Below are 24,323 nucleotides of genomic sequence, written 5' to 3' on the forward strand. Positions count from 1 at the left end.
TCCTTGTGGCACTGAAAATTTACCTGTAACAAGCAATGTCCAGAATAGGCAAATTTATAGAGACAAAGTAGATTAGTAGTTGCCATGGGATGGGGGAGATGTGGGGAAAATGGAGAATCACCACCTGTTGGTTAGGCGTTGCTTTTGGGGGTGATGAAAATATTCTAAAATTAATTGTAGTGATGGTTGTGCAATTCTATCAATACATAAAATATCACTGAATTGTAGGCTAGGTATGGTGGCTCATGCCTATAATCCCAGCACTTTGAGGTCAAGGTAGGCAGATCATTTGAACCAGGAGTTCAAGCCCAGGTTGGTCAACATGGAGAAACCCCATCTCAAGTAAATACAAAAATTAGCTGAATGTGGTGGCATGCATCTGTAGTCCCAGCTACTCAAGAGGCTGAGGTATGAGAATTGCTTGAACCTGAGAGGCAGAGGTTACAGAGAGCTGAGATTGCAGCACTGCACTCCATCCTGGGCAATAGTGAGGCTCTGTCTCAAAAAAAAAAAAAAAAAAAAATAACCAAATTGTATACTTTAAATGATGAATTATAAAGCTGGGCACACTGGCAAGCATCCATAGTCCTTGCTACCTGGGAGGCTGAGACAGGAGGATCTCTTGAGCTCAGGAGTTTGAGTCCAGTACTAATCACAATTAATCACAATTGTTGGGAGGAAAGTTTTGACTAGGTTACTCCTGAAGCTGGGTGATTCTAAGGTGCAGTCAAGGTTGAGATCCACTCTTTTTTTTTTAATTTTAAGTTCCAGGATACATGTGCAGAATGTGCAGGTTTGTTATGTAAGTATACATGTGCCATGGTGGTTTGCTGCACTTATTAACCTGTTATCTAGGTTTTAAGCCCCACATGCATTAGCTGTTTGTCCTAATGCTCTCCCTCCCCTTATCCCCCTCCCCAACAGGCCCTGGTGAGTGATGTTCCTTCCCCTCCCTGTGTCCAGTGTCCATGTGTTCTCATTGTTAACTCCCGCTTATGAGTGAGAACATGCAGTAGTTTTCTGTTCCTGTGTCAGTTTGCTGAGAATGATGGCTTCCAGCTTCATCCATGTCCCTGCAAAGGACATGAACTTTTCTTTTTTATGGCTGTATAATACTCCATAGTGTATATGTGCCACATTTTCTTTAAGCAGTCTATCACTGATGGGCTTTTGAGTTGGTTCCAAGTCTTTGATATTGTAAATAGTGCTGCGGTAAACATACGTGTGCATGTGTTTTTATAGTAGAATGAGTTATATTCCTTAGGGTATATACTTAGTAATAGGATTGCTGGGTCAAATGGTATTTCTGTTTCTAGATCCTTGAGGAATTCCGACACTGTCTTCCGCAATATTTGAACTAATTTATACTCCTACTGACAGTGTAAAAGCATTCGTGTTTCTCCACAGCTTTGCCAACATCTATTGTTTCCTGACTTTTTAATAATCACTATTCTGACTGACATGAGATGATATCTCGTTGTGGTTTTGATTTGTGTTTCTCTAATGATCAGTGATGTTGAGCTTTTTTTCATGTTTGTTGGTTGCATCAGTGTCTTCTTATGAGAAGGGAGACCCACTCTTTTAGAGAGTTAACTGTTTAGGATTATTAGAGGAGACAGGCAAGATGTCTATCTGATATGGCCATCTGGAGGGAAAGCCCCAAGGATGGCAACATAGTTGATCTGGAGGAGACAAAAATCTATAGGAAGGAACCTCTGGGTAAATGTAATCTGTTGCTGTAGTATTTATTGGATTAGAACTACACATGTGAAATCCTTTCTCTTCTTCAGTAAGTCTTAGTTCAGGATAAAAAATTTTAGGTGTTATACCTGTAGGTGTTATGGTTACATGTGCTGCCAAATTCTCTGACTACTTCTAAGTTACTCAAAGTGAACACAAATGTTATCAGTGGGAGTTCTCAGTACTAATTTATAATCCAAAAACAGTCTACAAATTAATTGCACTGTATGTGGTGGTTCACAGCTGTATTCCTAGCACTTTTCGAGGCTGAGGCAGGAGGATCACTTGGCCAGGAGTTTAAGGCCAGCCTGGGCAACATAGCAAGACCCTGTCTCAAATAAAATAAAATAAATACTAAAACAAAATATTGAGTTCCCATCAGTTTCTTTTTTTCCAGAGAGTGTTTTAGATATTAGTGTGACCTTTTCATTGAATAATAACTCTTGCATTGTTACATTGCCCCAGATAAGTAGAAATAAAGCTGGCTATATTATTACCATTTCTCTCCAAAAGCATTTACTGGTCAGATAACAGCCTCCTATATTATTAGACTGGGCAGCATAGAGGAAACCTGCAGACGTACTGGACATGGTGTTTGGCTTTTGAAAGGAAGCCATGGAGAACTGACCTTGGATTCTGGTATGATTGCCCCTGGACAAATCATTGATCACCTTGAACCCTTAGTTTCCTCAGTTCATGAATGACATTGTACCAGGTTACTTCTGAAACTTCTGCAATGTTCTATAGAGGCTGTAAGTGTAGGATGGTAGTTAAGTGTCGTGCTCTACAACCTGGGAGGTGGAGGTGGAGTGAGCCGAGATTGTGGCACTGTACTCCAGTCTAGGTGACAGAGCAAGACTCTGTCTCAAAAAACAAAAAAACAAAAACAAGGAGTTGTGCCACAGAACTAGATGACCTGCCTCTGCCACTTCCCGACTCTGTGACTTTGGGCAAGCTGGTTAACCTCTTTGTACCTTAGTTCTCTCATTTGTAATTTGAGGATGAATGATAGCATGTACCTCATGGGTTTCTTTACTGTGAAGTGTTTGGAGCAGCCTAGCCTGTGGTAGTAATATTGTTTTATTCTAGACAAGGCTCTCACTCAAATTCAGGCATGATTAGAACTTGAATCTGTTACTACAAATTACAGTGTTTTGGCTCTTAGTCCAGGTCATAGATATCTATGGAAAGATATAAAACAACAATGTATCCGGACAGTATATAGGAAGTTTTGAATTAAAAATACTCTCCAGTATTTGATGAAGCATATTAGATGTCCTAATCCTACTTTTCCCAGTACTTATATCTTCCTATTCTGTATCCTCACATAGGTCAGTTCTCCTTGGATCTCGGGGACTTGACATATCCCACATCTCCCAGCGACTGGAGAGTCTGAGTGCAGCCACCACCTTTGAGCCTCTCGAGCCTGTGAAGGACACAGACATTCAGGTAAGGGCTGCCAAGTATAGGTGGAACCTGGAGCATATAACCCAGGCCGAAGAACCTGGCCCTTTATTAACCAGCTGATTAAGGAATTTCAGTTTTCTTTGTTAGTTTTCTTCTTCCTCAGATATTAAGAGGACAGTAGATTCAGCTTTGGAGGTATAGTGGGAAACATTGGGTTATTTTCAGAGCTCTCTGTGTGGCTGAATTTAAGAAAGCAATTCCAACCTGCACTTTTTAGATTATTATAATTAGGAGAACAGATTTCTCTTTCTTCCTTGGGCTTAATCCAAGGCTCAGAGACATTAGTCGCAAGTTTCTTTTGCTTTTCTTTGCTAGATCTCAAATAATTTTACTATTCGTCTTCCACATTTCTTTTTTACATCTTGCTTGTATTGGTTGGCAGAGAGCTGGGGAAAACTTAGAGTACTATTTACTGAAACCTACTCAATGATTTCCAAGAAGTGTTTGGCTGCATTAGTGGCACCAGGAAATGGTCTAATAGAGTACTCCAGTCTCATTTAACCAAATATGCCACCAGCAATTGATAGCTGTTTTAATCTAATCAGAAACTGACATAAAATTGTTAAGAAGAAAACTCACAGTCTGTTGAGTTTTGAGGAATTGCAACATTGCATTTGCATTAGAGTGAAGGGACAGTGGGACACCATTTTTTTTTAAATCATTAAAAATGGGCAATATTATTTGGGCTCATTTGAGTTAATACTCTACCCCTTACCCTTTCTAAGAACAATTTTAATCCATCTAATGGCTACGTTTCTACTGCATTTATTTCAATTCAGAAACCTAAAACTATTTTGAGTTGAGAGTTGAAGAACTATAGATATTTTTTCCTATTGCTAGTATGTTCCCAAAGTATGGAAATCCAGTTTTTCCAGTTTTATATGCTAGATCATATTTGCCTGTCAACTTATAGATACTTCTCATTTCCATGTAATCTTAAAATGGCATGTATACTTAACTTTTTAAACTTTTTTTTTTTAAGTTTTAGTCCTCCTCCCCCTTACAACTGCTTGAGGCTCTCTATTAGCAAATATGTATAACAGGGATGAATAATCACCGTATATTTTGGGAGCATCCCTAATAATGTGGAACGAAATGGCACTTGCTGAAAGGTTTTTTGTTTGTTTTCAATGTTAAAAATACTAAGAAATGTAAAACTTTTTTACATTTTCTTTGATATTCACGGAGTAGGTATTTGGAATAGTTAGCAGCATTTTGTGATGTACTTCATGCATCTCCAGTGATGTGATACTCCATTTTTTTACCTTAAGTTATTGACAGGTTTATAAATGTATTGAGTCATAATGATCATCTCATCTAACCTTCTATTTAATGGAAGAATACCCTTCTTCCACACTGCCATTAGATGGTTTTCTAACAATGTATGCTTAGTTACATCAAAGAGAATTTCTTAATTTGGAATGGGCACATCAGAGCTTTGGTCCTGTACCACTAGGAATCTTTGAAATTTGAGATTAAGGATGCTTCCATTTCAAAAGTTTACCTCTTGGCCAGGCACAGTAGCTCATGCCTGTAATCCCTGCATGGCAAGAGGCTGAGGTGGGAAGATTGCTTGAGCCTGGTTCAGGACCAGCCTGGGCAACATAGTGAGACCCCCTGTATTTGGTCATTCTTACATTGCTATAAAGACATACCTGAGACTAGGTAATATATAAAGAAAAGAGGTTCAGTTGGCTTACAGTTCTGCAGACTGTACCAGAAGCATAGTACCAGCATCTGCCTCTGGGGAGGCCTCAGGGAGCTTTACTCATGGCAAAAGGCAAAGCAGGAGCTTGCACATCAAATGGTGAAAGCAGGAGCGAGAAAGAGTGGTGGCGAGGGGCAGGTGCCACACACTTACACCAGATTGCATAAGAACTCACTGTCATAAGGACAGCACCAACAGGATGGTATTAAACCATTGATGAGAAATCTCCTATGATCCAGTCACCTCCCACCAGGCCCCAACTCCAACATTGAGGATTACAGTTCAACACGACATTTGGCAGGGACATATATTCAAACTACGTCACTCTGTCTCTACAAAAATAAAAAATTATCTGGGCATGGTGACGCATGCATCTAGTCCCAGCTACAGGTGGAGGCTGAGGTTGGAACATCACTTGAGTCTAGGAGGTTGAGGCTGCAGTGAGTCCTTCCTGTTCCCGGCACCATACTCAAGTCTGGGTAACAGAGCATGACACTGTCTCACAAAAAAATCTCACATCTTTGTTGTGCTGTTCCAGAGTAGCTTCAGAAATGCAAAATGGTCAGTCCAAGATAACTTTTGATTAATTAGGAATTGATCATCTATACCTAAAGTAAAAGTTTAAGAGTTACTAGTTTTGAAATAAGTCCTTTGTCGACTTCATCTTCTTGCCAGCAAAGGCATAAAGGAGAAAATTTAGCTTTGGCTTGATCTGGGGGATCTCTGTTTTATCAATAGGGATTGGAGGTTTTAAGTGATATTGTATGGCTCAGTTGACCTGAGCCACATATCCTTGAAACTTATACACATATTCTTCCCTGACTTCTGGACTTCTGGTTTAATAACCAATTATAAGAGCCAAGCCAGCTTGCATTCTTGGCATAGAGTGATCCTCCTCTTAATTCTCCTCATAATGTGTTGGTTATCCAAGAAGAGTAAACTTGGACAGTTTCAGTGATTTGTCTTTACAAAAGCCACATATACTATTTGATGGACTTTTTTTTTCATTTATTTTAATTGCTTAATTGACATATAATTCACATATCATAAATCCGATGGACTTTTGTCCATCAATGCATTTTTTTGAGGTCTATCAATCAGAGGAGAAATTATTATGTCAATTTATAGGCCACTTAAAGTGCCGTTCATAAAAAGAAAATGCTAATGCATTCTTGGACAGATGCTGCCCAGGACTTTGTACTATCCATTGTTCGCATTGCTTAAGCTTAAAGGCATTTTTCCCATGTATACATTGTCCTTTTCTATTTGGTAAACATTGATTCTATTTCCTTCTGCTTCTAATGGAGCTTGAAATTAATACAGGTTTTTGTTGTTACCATTTTGTTGTTTGTCATAATCAATAATGTTTGTATGCATTGTGAATGCATTTTTAAAAAATTGCTGTGACCAGCAAAGGTAGTATGTTAAAGAAACTCCATTTAAATATATGTATGGATTACACTAGTAGAATTTTAAAATGTTTATTGATTTTATTTTTTGGAAATGGTCATAAAGAAGGCCTACATTTGTGTAATAGAGGTGAAGAGCAATAACAGGACATGCTGCTAAAACAGCTGTACTAGATCTGTTCTAAATGACTTTGTGGTGCTTGGGAGTACGTGTCCTCTTCCGGAGATCCACTTGCTCACTTCTGTCTTTGGAGAAAAAAATATTGAGGGCATATTGCACATCTTTGCTGTGATCTGAACAGACCTAATGTATCATGGATGAATGTATTATATAATAATAAAGTGTAAATTTACATAATTCAGTTATATTCTGGGCTTTTTCACTAGATTGCATGTATATTTCAAGAAGGCTCTGCAGAAATAGCCTGAGTTGGCCATGAAAATGGGGCTACAGTTTCCCAGCATTAGGCTATAATATTTTTAAATGGTGTTAGACTTTCAAAATACCAAAAAGAGTGGAATTGAAATGTTTCAAACACAAAGAAATGAAAAACACTTGAGGTTATGGATATCCTGATTACCGATTTGATCATTATACATTGTATGCTTGTATCAAAGTGTCATGTGTACAACATGAATAAATATAACCATGATGTATCCCTAACAATTAAAAATATTTTTAATGGCATTAGACCATTGCAGAGCAACGATAAATAATTGCCAAACTTACTATGTTAGATCCCTAGGGATGCTGTAACAAAGCACTGTAAACTTGGTGGCCTAAAACAAAAATTTATTCTGTCACAGTTCTGGAATCCTGAACTTTGAAATCAAGGTGTTGGCAGCACCACACTGTCTCCATGGGCTCTAGGGGAGAATCCTTCCTCTTCTAGCCTTCTGGTTGACTCCTGACATTCCTTGGCTTATGGCAGCATAACTTCAGTCTCTTCACAGGTTCTTTCTTGTGTGTGTCAGGTCTACCTTTCATGTCTTTTAGGACACCAGTCATTGGATTTAGGACCCATGCTAAATCCAGGATAATCTCTTCTCAAGATCCTTAATTATATTTGCAAAGGCCCTATTTCCAAGTAAGGTCACAATTACAAGGACCAGGGGTTGGGACTTGGACATATCTCTTTGTGGGACACATACTTCAACCCACTATACTTATACTGCCAGAAATTTTAAAATTGTTATTGTAAATAATGGAACATCTTCAAATTTAACTCCATTTCACATCCATAGGAAATATTGGGATATGATATCCATTGCTGGTGGTTCAGTACTGCAAGTCCCAACTAAGTTTCTGATGTCATCCTCATTATTCTCTTTTGAGCCTTTGGGAAATGAGGGTGACTACCCATTTCTGATTCCAGAATTTAATAGTAGTTACTCTTTCTAAACGTGTTAACAGTCTGTAATGTGTTTTAGAGATTTGTCTAGAGACATTTGTCAACTAGAAACTGTTTGCTTCTTAAAGTATTAAATACATAGTTTTTAAGGTAAGTATAGATCGGACTAAATTTTGGCATTTTCCCAGGGTAGGAGGAACTGCTTGTGTGTGTGTGTGTGTGTGTGTGTGTGTGTGTGTGTGTCAGTACCAGGTTGCCCAACCCATTCTTTTTTTTTTTTTGAGACGGAGTCTTGCTCAGTTGCCCAGGCTGGCGTGCAGTGGCATAATCTTGGCTCACTGCAACGTCCGCCTCCCAGGTTCAAGCAATTATCCTGCCTCAGCCTCCTGAGTAGCTGGGATTACAGGTGTGTGCCACCATACCTGGCTAATTTTTGTATTTGTAGTAGAGATGAGGTTTCTTCGTGTTGGTCAGGTTGGTCTCAAACTGATCTCGTGATCTGCCTGCCTCGGCCTCCCAAAGTCCTAGGATTACAGATGTGAGCCACTGTGCCCAGCCTCTTTTTTCTTTTATAATTTATATCTTTGCTCACTCCCTTCACTTGTCCTAGAACATCCAAGCCCTTATTTCAGTCTAAGACCCTAACGCTCTTCTTAGTTGTCATCTCTTCCATAGTTTTAATAGATCTGTCTTCCCCACAGCCGCCAAATATAGTATGTTGGCTTCCCTGCTTAGGAAAAGACAAAACTTTCTGAATGTTCCCTTACAAAGTAAATAGAAATCTAGATTGTGTTGTTGGAATTGACTTAGCAGCCAATTCTAATCTTAGATAAGTGAAAATTCAGCCCCTTCTACCAGAAAAAAAAAAGACTTTTCTGAAGGTCTTCATAATCTGCCTAAATCTCCAGATGGAAATCTGTCCTGTATGAGTAAAGAGAAAAAGAAGTGATAAACAGGATAAAATAACCATAAGAAAATTAGAGTCAGGGAAACTGATCTATCACATGTAAGACTAAAGGTGTGTGATAATAATTGACTCTTAAAAACTTGTTTTGCTTGCCACACTGTATCTGTAACATATTCATTATTTTCTTCCTTTTTCTGTCCTTGGAAATGTAGAATATGCTCAAACCACTTTTAGTTTGTCTTTTAAATAGTAAGAAGAAACTAAATGGCTCTGGTAAGTATAAAAATGAATCAATGGCCAGGTGCGGTGGCCCATACCTGTAATCCCAGCACTTTGGGAGGCCAAGGCGGGCAGATCACTTGAGGTCAGGAGTTCAGGATCAGCCTGGTCAACATGGTAAAACCCGTCTCTACTAAAAATACAAAAATTAGCTGGATATGTTGGCGCATGCCTGTAATCCCAGCTACTCAGGAGGTTAAGACAGGAGATCACTTGAACCCGGGAGGCAGAGGTTGTAGTGAGCCAAGATGGTACCATTGCACTCTATCCTGGCTGACAGAGAGAGACCCTGTCTCAAAAAATAAATAAAATTAAAAATCAGTAGTGTTGTAACCCCTTATTACCTAAGTTATTTTTATAGTCTATCTTTTAGTTTTCTGTCTTCCGCTCCTTAAATGCAGCTATATATAATACCAAAGAGGAAAAGTAGTTGCTCACTAATTGGGTGTTTGTAGTTCTGGCAAGTCGTTGGTTGGGAACAGGTTGTAGAAATCCTGTGGCAGTTTGTTGGAAAGAAGGTCAGACTTGCCTAGAATGATTAGTATGCTAATAGCAGCTCTTCAGGAATTACTGGCAAAATATTAATATTGAAGAAAAAGCGCAGTAAAATTTCCTTAGCTTGAATCAGTTGAAGCAAAGTACAGTCTGAATGGGTAAACAGTATCTTAATTCTAAGACTACTTTGAAAGAAATGCAGTTGTCATTCTCATCTGTTTCTGAAACTGAAACTGCTAAGCATGTTTACCGAAGAAAGGTGTTATTACCAGACTTGCTTTAGCAAATCTAAGGAAGAGATGAAATTCATAAGAGTGGCATCTGTTTGCATACTGATAATTTGTGTAACAATTCTGAGAAATGATTTAAGTATCTTCCATCTTACTTCTGTTTTTAATATGCCAGAATAGGCTCTTTTCCACAAAATGGTGATCTAGCCCGAATTAAATGGTTTTGAACTGATGGGCTCTGGACCCTGAAGGAGTAAGGGTTTGCTCTCTAAATATTTTCATATAATATAAAAATATAGGAGACTATTCCATGGAATCTAATGGCGTGAAGGCTTTTAGTTAAGCATTTGCATTTATTGATCTCCTTTGTTATATTCCTCTTGCCCCTAAGAGAATGAACAAGATGTTCATGATAACCTTTCTTTAGAGTTTTTAGAGGGATTTAACTGATATTTGAATCTTGCTCTTTCTCAGCTTATGACAACTGCCCATCGTGTACTTAAAACAACCTATAGTTAATGCTCCTGGGCTCACTAGGAGTGATGAATCTGATTATCACCAGATCCAAAGTCTGTTAGTTGGAGAGAAATCCTTTCTTGGAACACTGGGTGCATTTTAAGCCAAGATTTGGGTGTAGTGACTGAATTGCATGTAGAAAAGACATTACATCTTACTGTGCCCTGTTCTGGTTCAGGAACAATAAGTGGAGCCAAGCTTTGTCCCCTGTGTGAACACAGTGGTGTCTACATCATACCCACTTAATAAACATATTTGCTGTTCCTTGTCATTAAACCCTGACCCAGTATAAATCTTAGAGCTGGCAAAAACTAGTAAACCTGTTAAAAAAAAAATAGTGTCTTCACAGAGGCAAGGCTAATGTGCCATCCTGTTTTGTGTTTATAATTAGGTAGCCTAATGCTGATTACAGTGGTAAGAAATTGAAATGGTTTAATTTTTCTGCCTGTCTGTGATAAGGGAAAAAGTAGGCATTGTGGTCTGGTGGCAAAGTATACAATTACATTAAAGTATTCTGTGAATGGAATTAAAAATGGTAACTTTGGAATAAAAATGGGTCTGGGAAAGATGTGGAAAACTGCTTTTATGTGAGCCATGGATATAAGATTTCAGCCTTTTTATTTATCCATTCACACTTAGTCCTGAATGCAAGGCTTTCAGAACAAGCAAGTAAATGGATGCTGAATGCATTCTGAACGAGCAGGAAATAACAGGCTTTTTTGTCTTCTCGGAGGTTTCTTATATCCTGTAGTGAGCAAGAGAATATCAATTTCCAACTTAAAGAAGAAAGAACTTGGAATGGTTCTCTAAGAGTATTTTGGAACAAGCCCTGTGGCTAAAATATTTATCTAACATTTTAATAGAAGACTTCAGGTATTGGCCAGGCTCTGGTGCCTTTGAACTGGAGTTGAGTCGCCCCCTCCCTCCTTCACCAGCTATCTCTTAACCTGCTGATATCCGATGCCTCAGCACTCTGGAGATGAGGAACATAGATTGACATCTTCAGTCTGGCATCTATAAATTGCTTGGTTGCAGGAACCAGAATGGGCATGTCTTTTTATCTGCTGAACTATTTGATACTTGAGTAGTTGTGATTTAAATGTTGGTTAAAACCTTGTCAAATATTGAATGTGTTTCTGTAGACCAGTCTGTTGTTCTCAGATGGTCTTTTACCCAGTGTGCCACGTTGATCTGCTTGCCACAGCACTGTGTGATCTCTTATTTCTGTTTTGGAATGTTTGATCCAAAGCTGTGCAGACCTGCAGCCTGATGTGGCAGTTGGCAAAGTGAGGTTTCTCAGTTACAAAACTTTGGGGTCCAGGTTGTTAGTGTCTCACTAAAAATCCATGATCTGTGATAAAACGGAGAGGATTACGTAGAAGGGAGACCCTTGGCTTTACTTCTTTTTATTTGTTTGTTGGGTGGGGACCAGGAAAAGAAGCTGGGAGGTAAGATAGGCAACATCTCCTACTAACAAGACCAAGACTTAGAATTTCCTTTTGCTGCAGTGCTCTAAGAACCAGTATGAATTGCTTTATTTTAAAGTATCTTTTCATTTTAAAAATGCTCATCTTCCATCTTGCACTTCAGATATGGAGAGGCTGAATGCCTTCCCCAAGCCCAGGTTGCTGGCAGCCATGCTGGGGCTAAGGCCCTTGCTTCTGACAGCTGCTGGTCTGCAGTGATCATAAGATCAGCAGTGGTGCACGCACCACTTTAATTATCCTGGAGGACAGAAGGGCCAGTCCTTGTCTCTCTCTGTGGAGTGGCTGTGAGGCTAAGATGCCATCAGCAAAATCCTGCCTGTGCTTTCTAGAAAGCTGCAGCACTTGAAGCACTGCAGCAGAATCTGCTGAGCAGGGCTGGGCATGACACAGCTGCCAAGAAATTATTCAGAAAGAACCCTTGTCTTATAAGACATATTTGCAATGAAGACTAGGCTATTTGTTTAATTTATAAAACAAAAGGGAGGATTAGGTCAGCAGAATGTAAGTGGGAGTGTGGATTTCCCTGTTGATTCTTTAAAAATTACTGACTAATCTGGTTTATTTCTTTGAATGGCATGAACAAAAGGATATGGGGGAGAGTTTCCTCCACTCCTCCCTCTTTAAAAAAAATTGTCTGTTTTAAAATGCTGTTGCTATCTTAGGGACAGGTAGAAACAGCCATGGAAAGTTATATGATATGTTTGATTTGCTCAAGTGTATTTTGGTAAATCCACTAGTGTGATATTCCCTGAGAGTTTTCTCTCCTTACCTAGTAGGTTCTCTCACTTTCACAGTGCACATCAATCTTTCTCAACAGGAGGACCAGTCTCTAAATGAGCAGGGCCTGATGGACCCTTGAAAGTTTATGGGCATTTGCAGGACCATTTAGTTCTGTAATGAGGTCCTAAACTGCCCCAGATGTCCTAGCGTTGAAGGATTGCGGTGTTGGGTGTTGTTCATTCAATAGGTGCTTTTACTGAATCAGTGCTTCTCAAACCAGTTTTTTTTTTTCCCAGTTTGTCTCAGACTGAGAGATACTTTTATAAAATACAACAGAAAGAATTACTGGGAAAGACATGCAAAATACAAGCCCTATTTTTTGGATTTGATACATATAAAATTACTCCGTTTGCTATAAAAATCTCTAAATCCTTATTCTCAGTTTTTGTACTTATCTGCTGCAGACTGGGAGCAAACCGTTTGTGGACTGGTGCTCCTTTAACCATATTTTGACAAGTTTAAATAGTTGTGTTTTTCTCTCCTTCCTTCTTCCTTCTCTGTTTCTCACTGTTGCAATGAAACACAATACCAGAGACGCATTAAATTCTTGTCTTTTGTTTTACCCCAGCTAACACCAAGGAGGCAAAGCCAAGGTTTATTGAACATTTGTTATGTTCAGATGCTGTGCTAAGCACTTTCTATGCTTCCTCATTTAATCTTCCCAGCAACCCTCTGAGGTGGTTACTTACTGTTAACCCCAGGTCACAGACGAGGAAGCTAAGGCTTACAGAAACTAGGTATGCCAGACCGGAGCTCCAGTCTGTTGATTTGAGTTTGATATGTGCTCTTAGCTGCCTAGACTTTAAATTTCATTTGCAGACTAAGACTGTTTTAGTAAAGGAGTGAATTTTTTCAGGATGTATATTCAAAGGGAGAAAGTTAGTGAAAGTATAAAATAGAAGTGTAATTGATGGCTCATTTAGTATAAAATAAAGGGTAGAAAGTCCACAGTGCCTGAGAAAAGTATGCTACCTTTTGAATGGATGTGGTAGGCATAGCTCTTATTTACACGAGCTTAATAGTAAAATAATGGTTATTGAGGGAGAAGCTGGAGCATACTTTTTCAGCCTTGATGTGAACTCTTGCAGAGACAGTGTTGTGAGGTGGTGGTTGAGAGGCATTCAGTTTTACAGAAAGGCCAAATGTGCTTCATCCGTTTATCTCCAGGTGCTTGCTTTTTTGCCATAGTTTTCTGCTTGCTGAGCTGTCAGTTTAATTTACTGTCTAAAGCTCAGCCTATTATTTTTCAGGTTTGCTGCCCTACAGGTACACTGTAAAGGATTTCTGTGAAATCCTGGAGTGGCTTTTAGTTTCAAAATGCCAAGGCTTTCTGCTTGTGAAAATAGGTTGTGTTCAGCTTCTTGCTTGATCATCTTTGTTTTGTTTTGCTTCTGAAGCTGAACTTGAGTTAGGAGCATGATGTTAGAAGCATTTTAAAGGGCATATCAAATTTTTACTGTAATACTGAACTATTGATTGTTGACTTATTCGTAGGTTTAATGCAAACCCATTTCCTTACTTAGCGTCTGACTGGCCATTAAGCCCTGGCAGTGTGCCGGAATGTTGAAATCTTATATTGCATAATATGATTTGTCTGTCTAAGGGTTTTATGCGTATTTGGTTTTTAAAGACACAGACAAAGCCCACACCAAAGCCCTCAGCTTTGTATGTATATTCCAGAATACAGGACAGATTTCTCTACAGCAAAATTATTCACTTCTAAAAGTATAAAACTCAGGATTGATATTCAGCTGAACATTAACACCTGATGTTATGTAAACTGGTACTCTTTGGGCTATCTGGCTTTCATAAACAAACACACACTAACATAACTGAATCAGGAAGAGACGACTAAGCAGGGAAGGGAGAAGGGGTGTCAGTGGGTAGGCAAGTGTAAGTGACAGTTAAGTTTGCCTGGTTCCACTCTGCTGGCATAGAGTTGAACTTAGAATCTAGCTGAAGGGCTGGTGCAGTGTCCTGTTTATGGAGAGAGCTGGCCAGGGGCTCGGGAGAGGTTGAATGAGTCATCAGTAGTCACAAAAAACTTTCACCATATCCTTTCGTGCTTTTGACTGGAACAGAGGGTGTGGTTTCACCCCTTGAGTTAAGGGAGGGAGTGAGATGACAAAAACATTAAATCTGTGACTTTGAGAGTAAATGAGAACTGTATAGCTTTAAGGGAGGAAAACTGATTCCCCCACCCCCACCAATCACAAAAATAAGATGTGCTTAATTCAGAAAATTTGGAAAATGGCTCCATAGTTAATTTCTTTAGTGCTGTATTTCCCCTCGAAGTTGTTAGAACAGGTACCATTTGGGGAGTGTTGAACTGTTTAGACCAGATACTTGAAACGATAAAACATCTTCTGTTTGAAATGACAAGGAAAATTGATAATAGAGAAGTGAGGAATTGGAACATGACGTGTGTGTTAGGAATAAACTATAAAAAGTGGCCCTCATAGCTCAAAACTGGTCAATTTCTATAAATTGACACACAGTCTTTTCCTTTAATCTGTATGGAAAAGCTTCCTAATGTACAAAAGGGGATCAGAGATGTGCTGATTTCATGAACAACTTTTATATCATTATCCCCTCAAGCCATTTGGAAGGCTGGTAATTGAGAAATTCTGTGACTTTGTCCTAATTTGGAAGATTTAGGGGGAGTTAACAGGCCTGGAACTTTCTATGAACTTTGAGGGACACATGATCATCATCTTTCCATTTGTATAATACTTTTCAGTGGGCTTTGTCTGTCTTTCTCTTGTTCCACACTGCAGTGTATGAGATGGATTGAGTGAGTGCTGGCATCATCTTTATTTAAAAGGGAAAGAAATTGGGACTGAGATAGATTAGTTACTATAAAAGGTGGAACTTGAACCCAAATAATTCTTTATACTTTGTCCTATATTCTTACTTTTCTTATGACTTGCTGAGGAAGGCATCAAGTGATGGATTGGTTGGGTAAATGCCATATTATTCTTTTCTGCAAAGACACTAAGCCAGTTCTTTCACCACTGGTCAAAATTCTTAATGTTTTTGTCCCTGTCTTTCCTCTGACCATTTCTTACCTGTTTGATATGGAATGACATTTCCATTTATTTCCTCCAGCATCAAAGACTTGCTGGTTAACTAAATTAGGGATGGCAATGCTACTTAGAAGAGTAATTTAACATGATTGGGTTCTGAGGACTATATACTGAGTGGTGATAAGCCTCATTTTTTCCATCTGAGATATGCTTTGGAACAGAAAGTGATACTGATATTTGTTGCTACTGCTGACGTAGTTTACTGCAGTTTTCCTTTATGTGGAGCAGTACAGGGTTTATGCTTTCTGAATAGGTCATTGCTGACAAGCAAATGAAAAGTAGCAAACTGGAGCAAATGCGTCTTTGGAACTTTAGGTGGACTGGAAGGAATGTCAGGGGTTTTAGAGCAGATTGGAGGAAAGGATTCTTTGTTTTGTTTTAGTTTTTGCCATTATTTTGCTTTCTGTTTTACTGTGAATACTACCTTCCTTGTTTCCTTATTCCCCCACCTCCCTTTCATTCTATTTATTTTTTGGTCTTTTCTCCTTTCATTTTTGTTTTCCTTCTGTCCTTTGCATTCCTCTCTTTCTCTGCCACCTGTCCCCTTGCCTCAGCCTTTTTAGACTGACTGTCAGCAGGAGCTGCCATTGCTAATCGGAGAGTACCAGATGCCTTAGTGGTTTTGGGGCCAGAAGAAGGGTAGAGAACATGATTGGGTAAAAGTTTTTCTCATTTTTTTCTGATCAAATGTTAGCTGTGAAAACATGGCTGTTAGAATGGCTACCACTGCCTGACAGTATGCACCCACCAAGGCTGTCTTCCCTGTGGAATGAGCACAGTTGGAGTGTGAGATTGGACTGGGTCCGATGGACCTGATGGCTCTATGGGTGCCTGGACTTATTGTCCATCAGAGGTTAGCCTCTTCCTTGTTTCTCCACTGCCCTACATGCTTTCATTACTTGTGTTTTCTGTATTTGCAAACCCCAAGGAATTTAGTTTTATTTGTCTAGCCAGTTTCCTCATGTTCTGCTCTTTTAATATGTGCCCTGAAGTGCATTTCCTTACTTTTGGGCGTTGCCTGGAGTCTCTGCTAATTTTCTACCTTTGATTTTCAGTGCCTGACTCAGCTTGGTATTGTGGGTCTGTAAGAGTTTTCTGTTATGTACTGTGATATTGTGAAATAAGTATTGGTCTTGGACCCTGTTTCCTGGCATACAACTCCTAAAATCCTAAGAAAAACCAAGTGATGTATTTTTATGTGCTGATCAGCTGACTGATAGTTGACAGCCCCTGGGTAGCTTCAGAATGGGGATTGGTCACCTCAAAGAATAAGGCAAGATAGGAAGGTTGAGATTTTCAGCTCTCCTCCACCCTGCTTGGAGGAGAGAGGAGCTGAAGGTTAAGTTGATCACTAGTGGTCATTGGTTTAATCAGGCATGCCTAAAAAAAGAAGCCTCCATAAAAACCCAAAAGGAAGTCTTCTGTTTTGATTGTCATTGTGTTGTGAGGACAGAGGAGACACAGTTTGAATTGGTTTTTCCGCACAAGTACTTAGTAAGCCGAGGTTTGAAGTGAGAGTCACAACTTATTTATTATTAGTGGATTGATCATACGTTAAAGCCAAATCTAAGTAGAAGCGAGAACAGGGAAGAAACTGACCAAGGAAAAGAAGACATTTGGTTGTGTTTCTTGTGTTTTGGAAATGAAGTTGTAAATTAATCTATCTCCCAACCTCATGTATGCTTTTTACCATTTGTTAACTATTTATTCTACTTTCTTTTTTGAGGGTGGGGCAGTGTTATGGGATGGGGTTTATTTTGGAGTAACAAAGGCATTCCAGAGCCCTTCAGGCATCTAGGCTTTTCCTTGGGGGGCTAGGAAGGGAAAGCAGCTACTGATCTCATCTCTGTCTTTGTATTAACTTTCTAGCTCAGGTTGGGTTTAATTTCCTCCTCCATTCCTCTCCTGCCCTGAACACCTTTGGCAACCAGAAAATCTTTTGGTCAGTGATTCTAAAGTGTGGCACTCAGACCAGCGACATCAGCATACCTAGGAACTTTTAAGAAATGTGATTCTTAGGCACCCCCCAGATCTATTGAGTCCGAATCTCTGAGCATGAGACTCAGAGTCTGTTTTAACAGGTATTCCAGCTTGAGATCCACTGAATTCAGTAATAACAGAAGTCTAGTGTAGGTAAACCTACTTTTATAGGTGACTCTGCCAACTTTTTTTTTTTTTTTTTGAGATGGAGTTTCACTGTTGTTACCCAGGCCGGAGTGCAATGGCGCGATCTCGGCTCTCCGCAACCTCCGCCTCCTGGGTTCAAGCAATTCTCCTGCCTCAGCCTCCCGAGTAGCTGGGACTCCAGGCACGCACCTCCATGCCCAGCTAATTTTTGTATTTTTAGTAGAGACGGGGTTTCACCTTGTTGACCAGGGTGGTCTCGATCTCTTGACCTCGTGATCCACCCGCCCCGGCCTCCCAAAGTGCTGGGATTATAGGCGTGAGCTACCACACCCGGCCAACTCTGCCAACTTTTAAACTCAGTCCACCTGTGAGCTAATACTGAATTTTCACTAAACAATGTAGCCTGCAAAGCATTGTATTTATCTTTTAAGTGTTTGAGTCCATAAAGATTTATAACCACCTTTGATTTTATCTTTGCTTCATCAAGAACATAGTGGTCAATATAATATATGTTTAAAGCATATATATTTAAAAAGTTATGACTTATAATTTGTCAGTTGTAATTGTTTTCATCATAGAGGTATTGAATCTGATATTAAGGCTGTAGCTCAAAATATACTACCTAAAAAGTAGTCAGAGCCCAGAGGAGAATAAAGAAGAGAGGGAGACATTGGAAAGGGAAGTGGGTAGATTAATAATCCCATTTTAGTTAATCATCATTATCCTCTCTGATTGCTGTGTGCGGATGTGCTGTTGCTTCTGCAAATGTTAATAATTCATGGATGGACTATGCCAAAAGGAGGCCTTAAATCTGGTCTCTCAGCAGATTAAATACACCGTCTGCCATCAGTAGGAGCCAGGAGAGATGAAAGATGGACTTCTTGTTTTTATTCATTAACCTGATTTCTCTGCCTTTCTCCCAGCTCCTCTCATTCTCATTTTGTTCACCTTTTAATTTGCTTCTCTCTGTATGCCCCCCACCCCAACCCTACCCCCGCCATTAACTGTGTGCTAGGGAACTTGGGTCTTACTGTTAATGACATTAGATTTTACTTTTCCTTAGCTGCTAGTAACAACAGATGCCATGAGAGAAAGCAGAGAAGCAGAATAAGTATTTCTTTGGAAATGTCTAAATCAGTCTGCATATTTGAAAAATGTATTAAAATGTGCTGCCTGTGTTTTAGAAATCATTTGAAATGGCTTCTCTTGGCTTTGAAGAGTAATCCCATTGTATAGACAGTTGAAGATCATGCAGTATTCTTACTTTATCCTGTTCTGGTGGTATTTTCTCATTTTGCAGACGAAGAAACTAAGGCATGAGGTCAATGATTTGTTTGATTACCTAGAACCCAGTTGTTCTGACTCTAGCTTCAGTTGCTTTCCACTGGACTTGATCACTGCTTGATTTTAGAAATCATATGTGGATCAGTCACCAGATTAAGTTCTTTTTTTTTTTTTTGAGGCAGAGTCTCGCTCTGTTTCCTAGGCTGAAATGCAGTGGTGTGATCTCAGCTCACCGCAGTTACCACCTCCCGGGGTCAAGCAATCCTACCACCTCAGCCTCCCAAGTAGCTAGGATGGCAGGCATGCACCACACCTAGCTAATTTTTGTATTTTTGCTAGAGACAGGGTTTCACTGTGTCACCCAGGTTGGTCTCAAACTCCTGAGCTCAAGCAGTCCACCTGCCTTGGCCTCCTAAAATGCAGGGATTACAGACGTGAGCCACTGAGCCTGGCCCAGATTGAGTTCTGATAATGTGTAGGTAGCTTCATAGGAACACTTCACCAGATTAAATTCTAAATGATAGTTTGCCAAGAAACACTGCAGTTGGAAAAGTCCGATGACAGTCTAGACTTATATAGACGTTTCTAGAGTTTCTGAATAATAATACTCAGCAATTTATAGATTAATCAATCATGTTGAGCCCTTAATCTGTGCATGATGCTGTGTTAAGGATTTTAAATGAATACAGTATAGTCCCCATTCTTATTACAGTTTCAGTGTTGTAGGTTTTTCCGAGGGAATCTGGCTACTTAAAATGCTCCAGTATCTTCTTAAGGGTGTGAGATGGCAAAATAGTAGAACTGGAAATGTTTTGGTCTCCTCAGTAGTTTGCTGGAGGACTTAGGGTTAAGCACATTAATAAAACTGGACCACTGTTTTTAAAACCATCTGCACAACCCTGCTAGAAGGCTGTTGTAGAGAACAGTGTGAGGAAAGCTGATTTTAAAATCAGCCTATTAAAAAAAAAATCTAGAATTGCAGATCCCTGTGGCCCTATTTTAAGATAAGGAGGGCACAGGTACAGGAATGAAAGCCCAACACAGTATTTTATAGGGCCCCCTAAGTCTCTGGGGCCTAGACAAGGCTGCCCCTCCCTGCCATGGTCATCTATGACCCAAAGTAGTGGTGAAGAAAGGCAGGGGACCCCCTTTGGGCACCCTTCATGTTGGACCATTATCCCACAGGTCATCACTGTAGTTTCTATTTCAAATTCATTTTACTGTTGTTTCTCATAATTTTTACTTTGGTTATAGTTATTTTTTTCCTAAGGTTTACATCTTTGAATATACTTCTATTTCTTGGTGCCTGATTTTTTTTTATTGCTTCGAGGAATATTATTTTCAATTTTATAATAGGGATTGATAACAAAATAGAATTTTACCTTTAAGTTTTTTTTGTAGAAAACTTTCAGACAGCTACATTTTGTTTATGTCGGTGAATAAAATTCTGACCTGATAATGAAATAAATACAGTTGTTTTTACTTTGTTTAAATAGTTGAGGGTTGGATAATTTTATAATCCTTTTCTTTCTGTTGAGGAGTCTTATTTTATATTTTTCTTATGTCTGACCATATCACTGTTTTCCAGATAGCACAAATAATAAATATATGCAAAAAATACATAAAAATTAAGGTTTTAGTGGCGTTTCTCTAACATAATAGTAAAATTATCATGGACTCTGCTTTTAATAAGCAATCCCAAATCTGAATATCTGGATTTGTAAAAGAAATCTTGGGACAATGCTCAGCTTTAGTATTCCTTCAAATAGCAGCTTCCCTGCTGAATTTAAAATAAAATTTGTTTAAAAGAATTCTATTTACAATTAACCTGGCAAGAAATACATCTGTTGTGAAAAGTACGTTGGTAACAAGAATTAACAAGCTAGAAGCCGTTCTTGTGCAACCACTACCAGCCCCCATGTAATGACTTAAAATTCCATGAAATCTGGGGCTCTAGCAGGCACCCATGCAGTTTTTCTCAGTACGTGTCCCATAATGCTGTGCCAAGAGCTCTCTCTGAAAGGAAACAAGAAAGCCAGGTCTTGGGCCCAAAGCTGGGACCTGGGCCAGAATCTGACTTTGGGTCTCTCTCTGCCTGAAATTTTGTGGCTGTGAATCCGATGAATATATACTTTATTTCTTTTTTTTTTTAATTTTCTTTTACTGGAGTAGAATTTCTTCACATTCTACCAGTTCTTGCTCAAAGTATCATTTGTTCGCTTTGTCTAAATACTAAGGCTTAATAGATGCTGAGAGAGAGAGAGAGAGATAGAGAGAGAGAGAGAGAAGAGACAGAGAGACTGTTAGGAAAAGAGAGAGAGAGAAAATGTATGTGAATGACAGAGACAGACTGATAGGAAAAGAGCTTTTCCCATTTAGATTTTCAGAAATCTGGGAGGCTGCTTAAAACTGCAGTGAACTTTGCCCTGGAGGAATATTGAGGAGCATACTTTCTCTTCCCATTTTAGCCTCCTCCCATTAGTAATTGCTTTTACTGGGGAACTACTTCTTGAAAACACATTTAAAATAGAAATCTTAACCTCTGAAATTTCTTTCACCTAGGTGCGTTTTGTATCTGGCCCACCTATAAACCCTGCTCTTACCCTTTTGGTTTATGGGGCAGCAGGAACTTATTAGCCCAGAAAGCTTACTTTTCCAGTTGTTCCTTGACCCCTGGCAGACTAGTTTGTATATCAGCAAGAGAGAATGAACTATAATTTGTTTTATTGCTAAATAAGGCTGGGCAGAAATCACTTTTTATTGACTGCCTAAATCTGGTATTCCTCACTTAAAATAATATTCAGGATGAAATGTCTGTGATAAATTAACAGATTTTTCATTCTCAGCTTATTAGTAAGGACAGATGAACTGTGAATGCCATACCACTGACTTTGGGTCAGGCTGTCTCATTATTCCCGAACCTCCTTGGCTCTAGTTGCATATAACAAGGAAGCCAGCTTTGGGAATTGAATACTGTCGGTAATGATGCTTAGTCACAAGGAAGAGTTTAGTGCCTTGGCACATTGGCCAAGAACCATCTCAGCATCTTATTGCCTAAGGCTGGAATTATCTCAGGGAGCTGAAAAGATTTGAAAAAACAAACAAAAGTAATATTCAGTTCTCCTTTAAGTATAACTGCCTCCATCTAACTGGGCAGGACTTGGTAGACACTATTAAAAATTAAGAAGTGGGCCAGGCACGGTGGCTCAAGCCTGTAATCCCAGCACTTTGGGAGGCCGAGGCGGGTGGATCACCTGAGGTCGGGAGTTCGAGACCAGCCTGACCAACATGGAGAAACCCTGTCTACTAAAAATACAAAAAAAAGTAGCTGGGCATTGTGGTGTATGCCTGTAATTCCGGCTACTCGGGAGGCTGAGGCAGGAGAATCGCTTGAACACGTGAGATGATGGTTGCGGTGAGCTTAGATTCCACTGTTGCACTCCAGCCTGGGCAACAAGAGTGAAATTCCCTCAAAAAAAAAAAAAAAAAAAAAAAAAAAAGAAGTGGTTTTGTTGAGTGCCCATTTAAGGACAGCACTGTGGAGATAATTCAAATAAATAGAAATTCTGGATACTGCCCTCGGAAGCTTGTCTTCTGCATGGAGAGCCAGTGCTGACATTCCTGCAAGATCAAACTGTCCAAGCTGTGTAAAGTGACAGCCAGACAGAGAGTAACATAGGATTCTAAATGCTGTGGGAGTTGAGAGGAGTGGAAGCAGGTAATAATTAGTGAATTCTGGGCTAGTTGGGAACGACTCCCTGGAACAGATGGACCTTGAAAAATGAAATGGGTTTAGCTTGCAGGAAGTGAATGAAGCATAATAACTTGACCAAAGTCAGGGAGGTAAGAAACAGATGTTATGTGCTAAGAAGTAAAATCTGTCAGGGAGGGGCTGTCAAACGTGGAAAGAGTGACTGCCAGGCAGTGGAGTGTAGGTGGTAGGTGTTGAAAGTTTTGAAGCCGGTAAATGTTGAGAAGAAAGGAGTGAGGGCATGGCATTGCTTATGGAAGTTGGTTTGGCCAGTGGAAGGATGGCTGCTAGACGACATTCAGAGGCAATTGGAGTAATCTAGCTGTGAGGTGGTAACAGCCAGACCAATGTGGTAGCTGAGAAAACAGGAAAAAGATGTGTGAGGGATGTTTGGAATTAAAACGTCTGTCACACATGGTGCCTGACGGGATTAAGAAGGATGTTCAGAAATTATGTGAGGTTTGGGGCAAGGAGAAAGAGGGGTGCTTTTTGTTGAAGCTAAGGAATTGGGAAGATTAACTAGATTGAGAGTTGAGATTTCATTTCCATTTCTGATGTTCTGGTAAGCTATCACTGTGGAAATGCTCCTGAAGCATTTGGAGACAGGGTAAGAAAATTGCTCAGAAAACAGCTCCATACAGAATTTTTGAGAGCCACAGGCCTAAAGAGAAGAGTTATGGCAGTAAAACTGAATGTGTAATAGGAGAAACATTTAGCAGGAAGCAAAGGGCCAAGGTCTCAGCGAGGAGAAGCCAGGAAGAGGTTGGGTGGTGGGCTGGAAAGGGAGGAGGGACCTAGCTATCTCAGCTATGTATCAGAAAGCTGGGAGTTTGGTGATAGGGGGAGTCATCACCCAGCCTCCCCTGGCTTCCTTCTTAAAACCACTTACCCACCGGTAATATTACTTGATCTTCCCAGCAACCTGGTGAACCTGGCAGAAGACAGAACAGAGCCCACCAGGTATCTGTAAAAGTTTGCTTCTAAGTCTTGTATATGGTCACTGTACTGTAGAGCTCGACAGTTGTTCACTTGAATGTTATTTTACCTGGCAGTTATTATAGTTCTACTTGAACTACAAAAGTTCAGTAGCTCCCTTTTCTAGACTGTAATCTCTACATTTGTATAAGTGAGCCCACTTTCATCCTTTATATTAATAAGTGCTGAACCAGTTAGTTTCCTACCCTTGTCTTTTTGCTTTAGTTTTTAGTGTCTAGGGTTATATAAAGTCAAAATACAAAATTAAACAATGAACTACCAAATAGACATTTAGGAATAAATAGATCACTTTATGTTCAGTCAGTGACAAGTAGAGAAGTACCTTCTTTGTAAGGTAGCTTCTTGGTAGCATTTCTTTTTTAGGGCCTCCTCACCTATTCAGGCATCTGGGGTCTGAAGGCAAGATAGTTAACACTTCTGCTCTGAGGTCCTTTGCAGCCAGCATATCTTGCACCTCCAGGCCAGCCACTCATCTAGTTTCCTTGGGATACTTGTAGATGGAGGAAAAAGGGGCTGAGCTGATTTAGGATTTATTTTAGCATAAAGAAGTACTCTCTTAATTTACTTGTTAGCAGCATTAAAGAGGAAAAACGTCTTAACAGTGACTCGGTGAGGTTTTTTGCAGTAAATAAAGAGGGTTTTCGTACTCCCCTGTAGTGAACCATAGATGTATCCCTTGGGAACAGATTTTATATCCGTGAAATAGTTT

The 24,323-nt window shown here is 39.6% G+C and overlaps 1 protein-coding gene across 6 annotated transcripts in view; it reads left to right on the plus strand.

Annotated features, from left to right (window-relative positions):
* NUP93 (nucleoporin 93) overlaps window positions 1–24,323 on the plus strand; it is a 113,100-nt gene that overhangs the window by 25,319 nt on the left and 63,458 nt on the right. For all 6 annotated transcript variants that reach the window (XM_035282058.3, XM_035282056.3, XM_078358235.1 and 3 more), the window contains exon 3: window positions 3,072–3,189. In XM_035282058.3, the coding sequence (XP_035137949.1) occupies window positions 3,072–3,189 (118 nt within the window). The remainder of the gene's footprint in view (window positions 1–3,071; window positions 3,190–24,323) is intronic.

The sequence above is a fragment of the Callithrix jacchus genome, chromosome 20 (genome assembly GCF_049354715.1).
Source record: "Callithrix jacchus isolate 240 chromosome 20, calJac240_pri, whole genome shotgun sequence".
Taxonomy (NCBI): domain Eukaryota; kingdom Metazoa; phylum Chordata; class Mammalia; order Primates; family Cebidae; genus Callithrix; species Callithrix jacchus.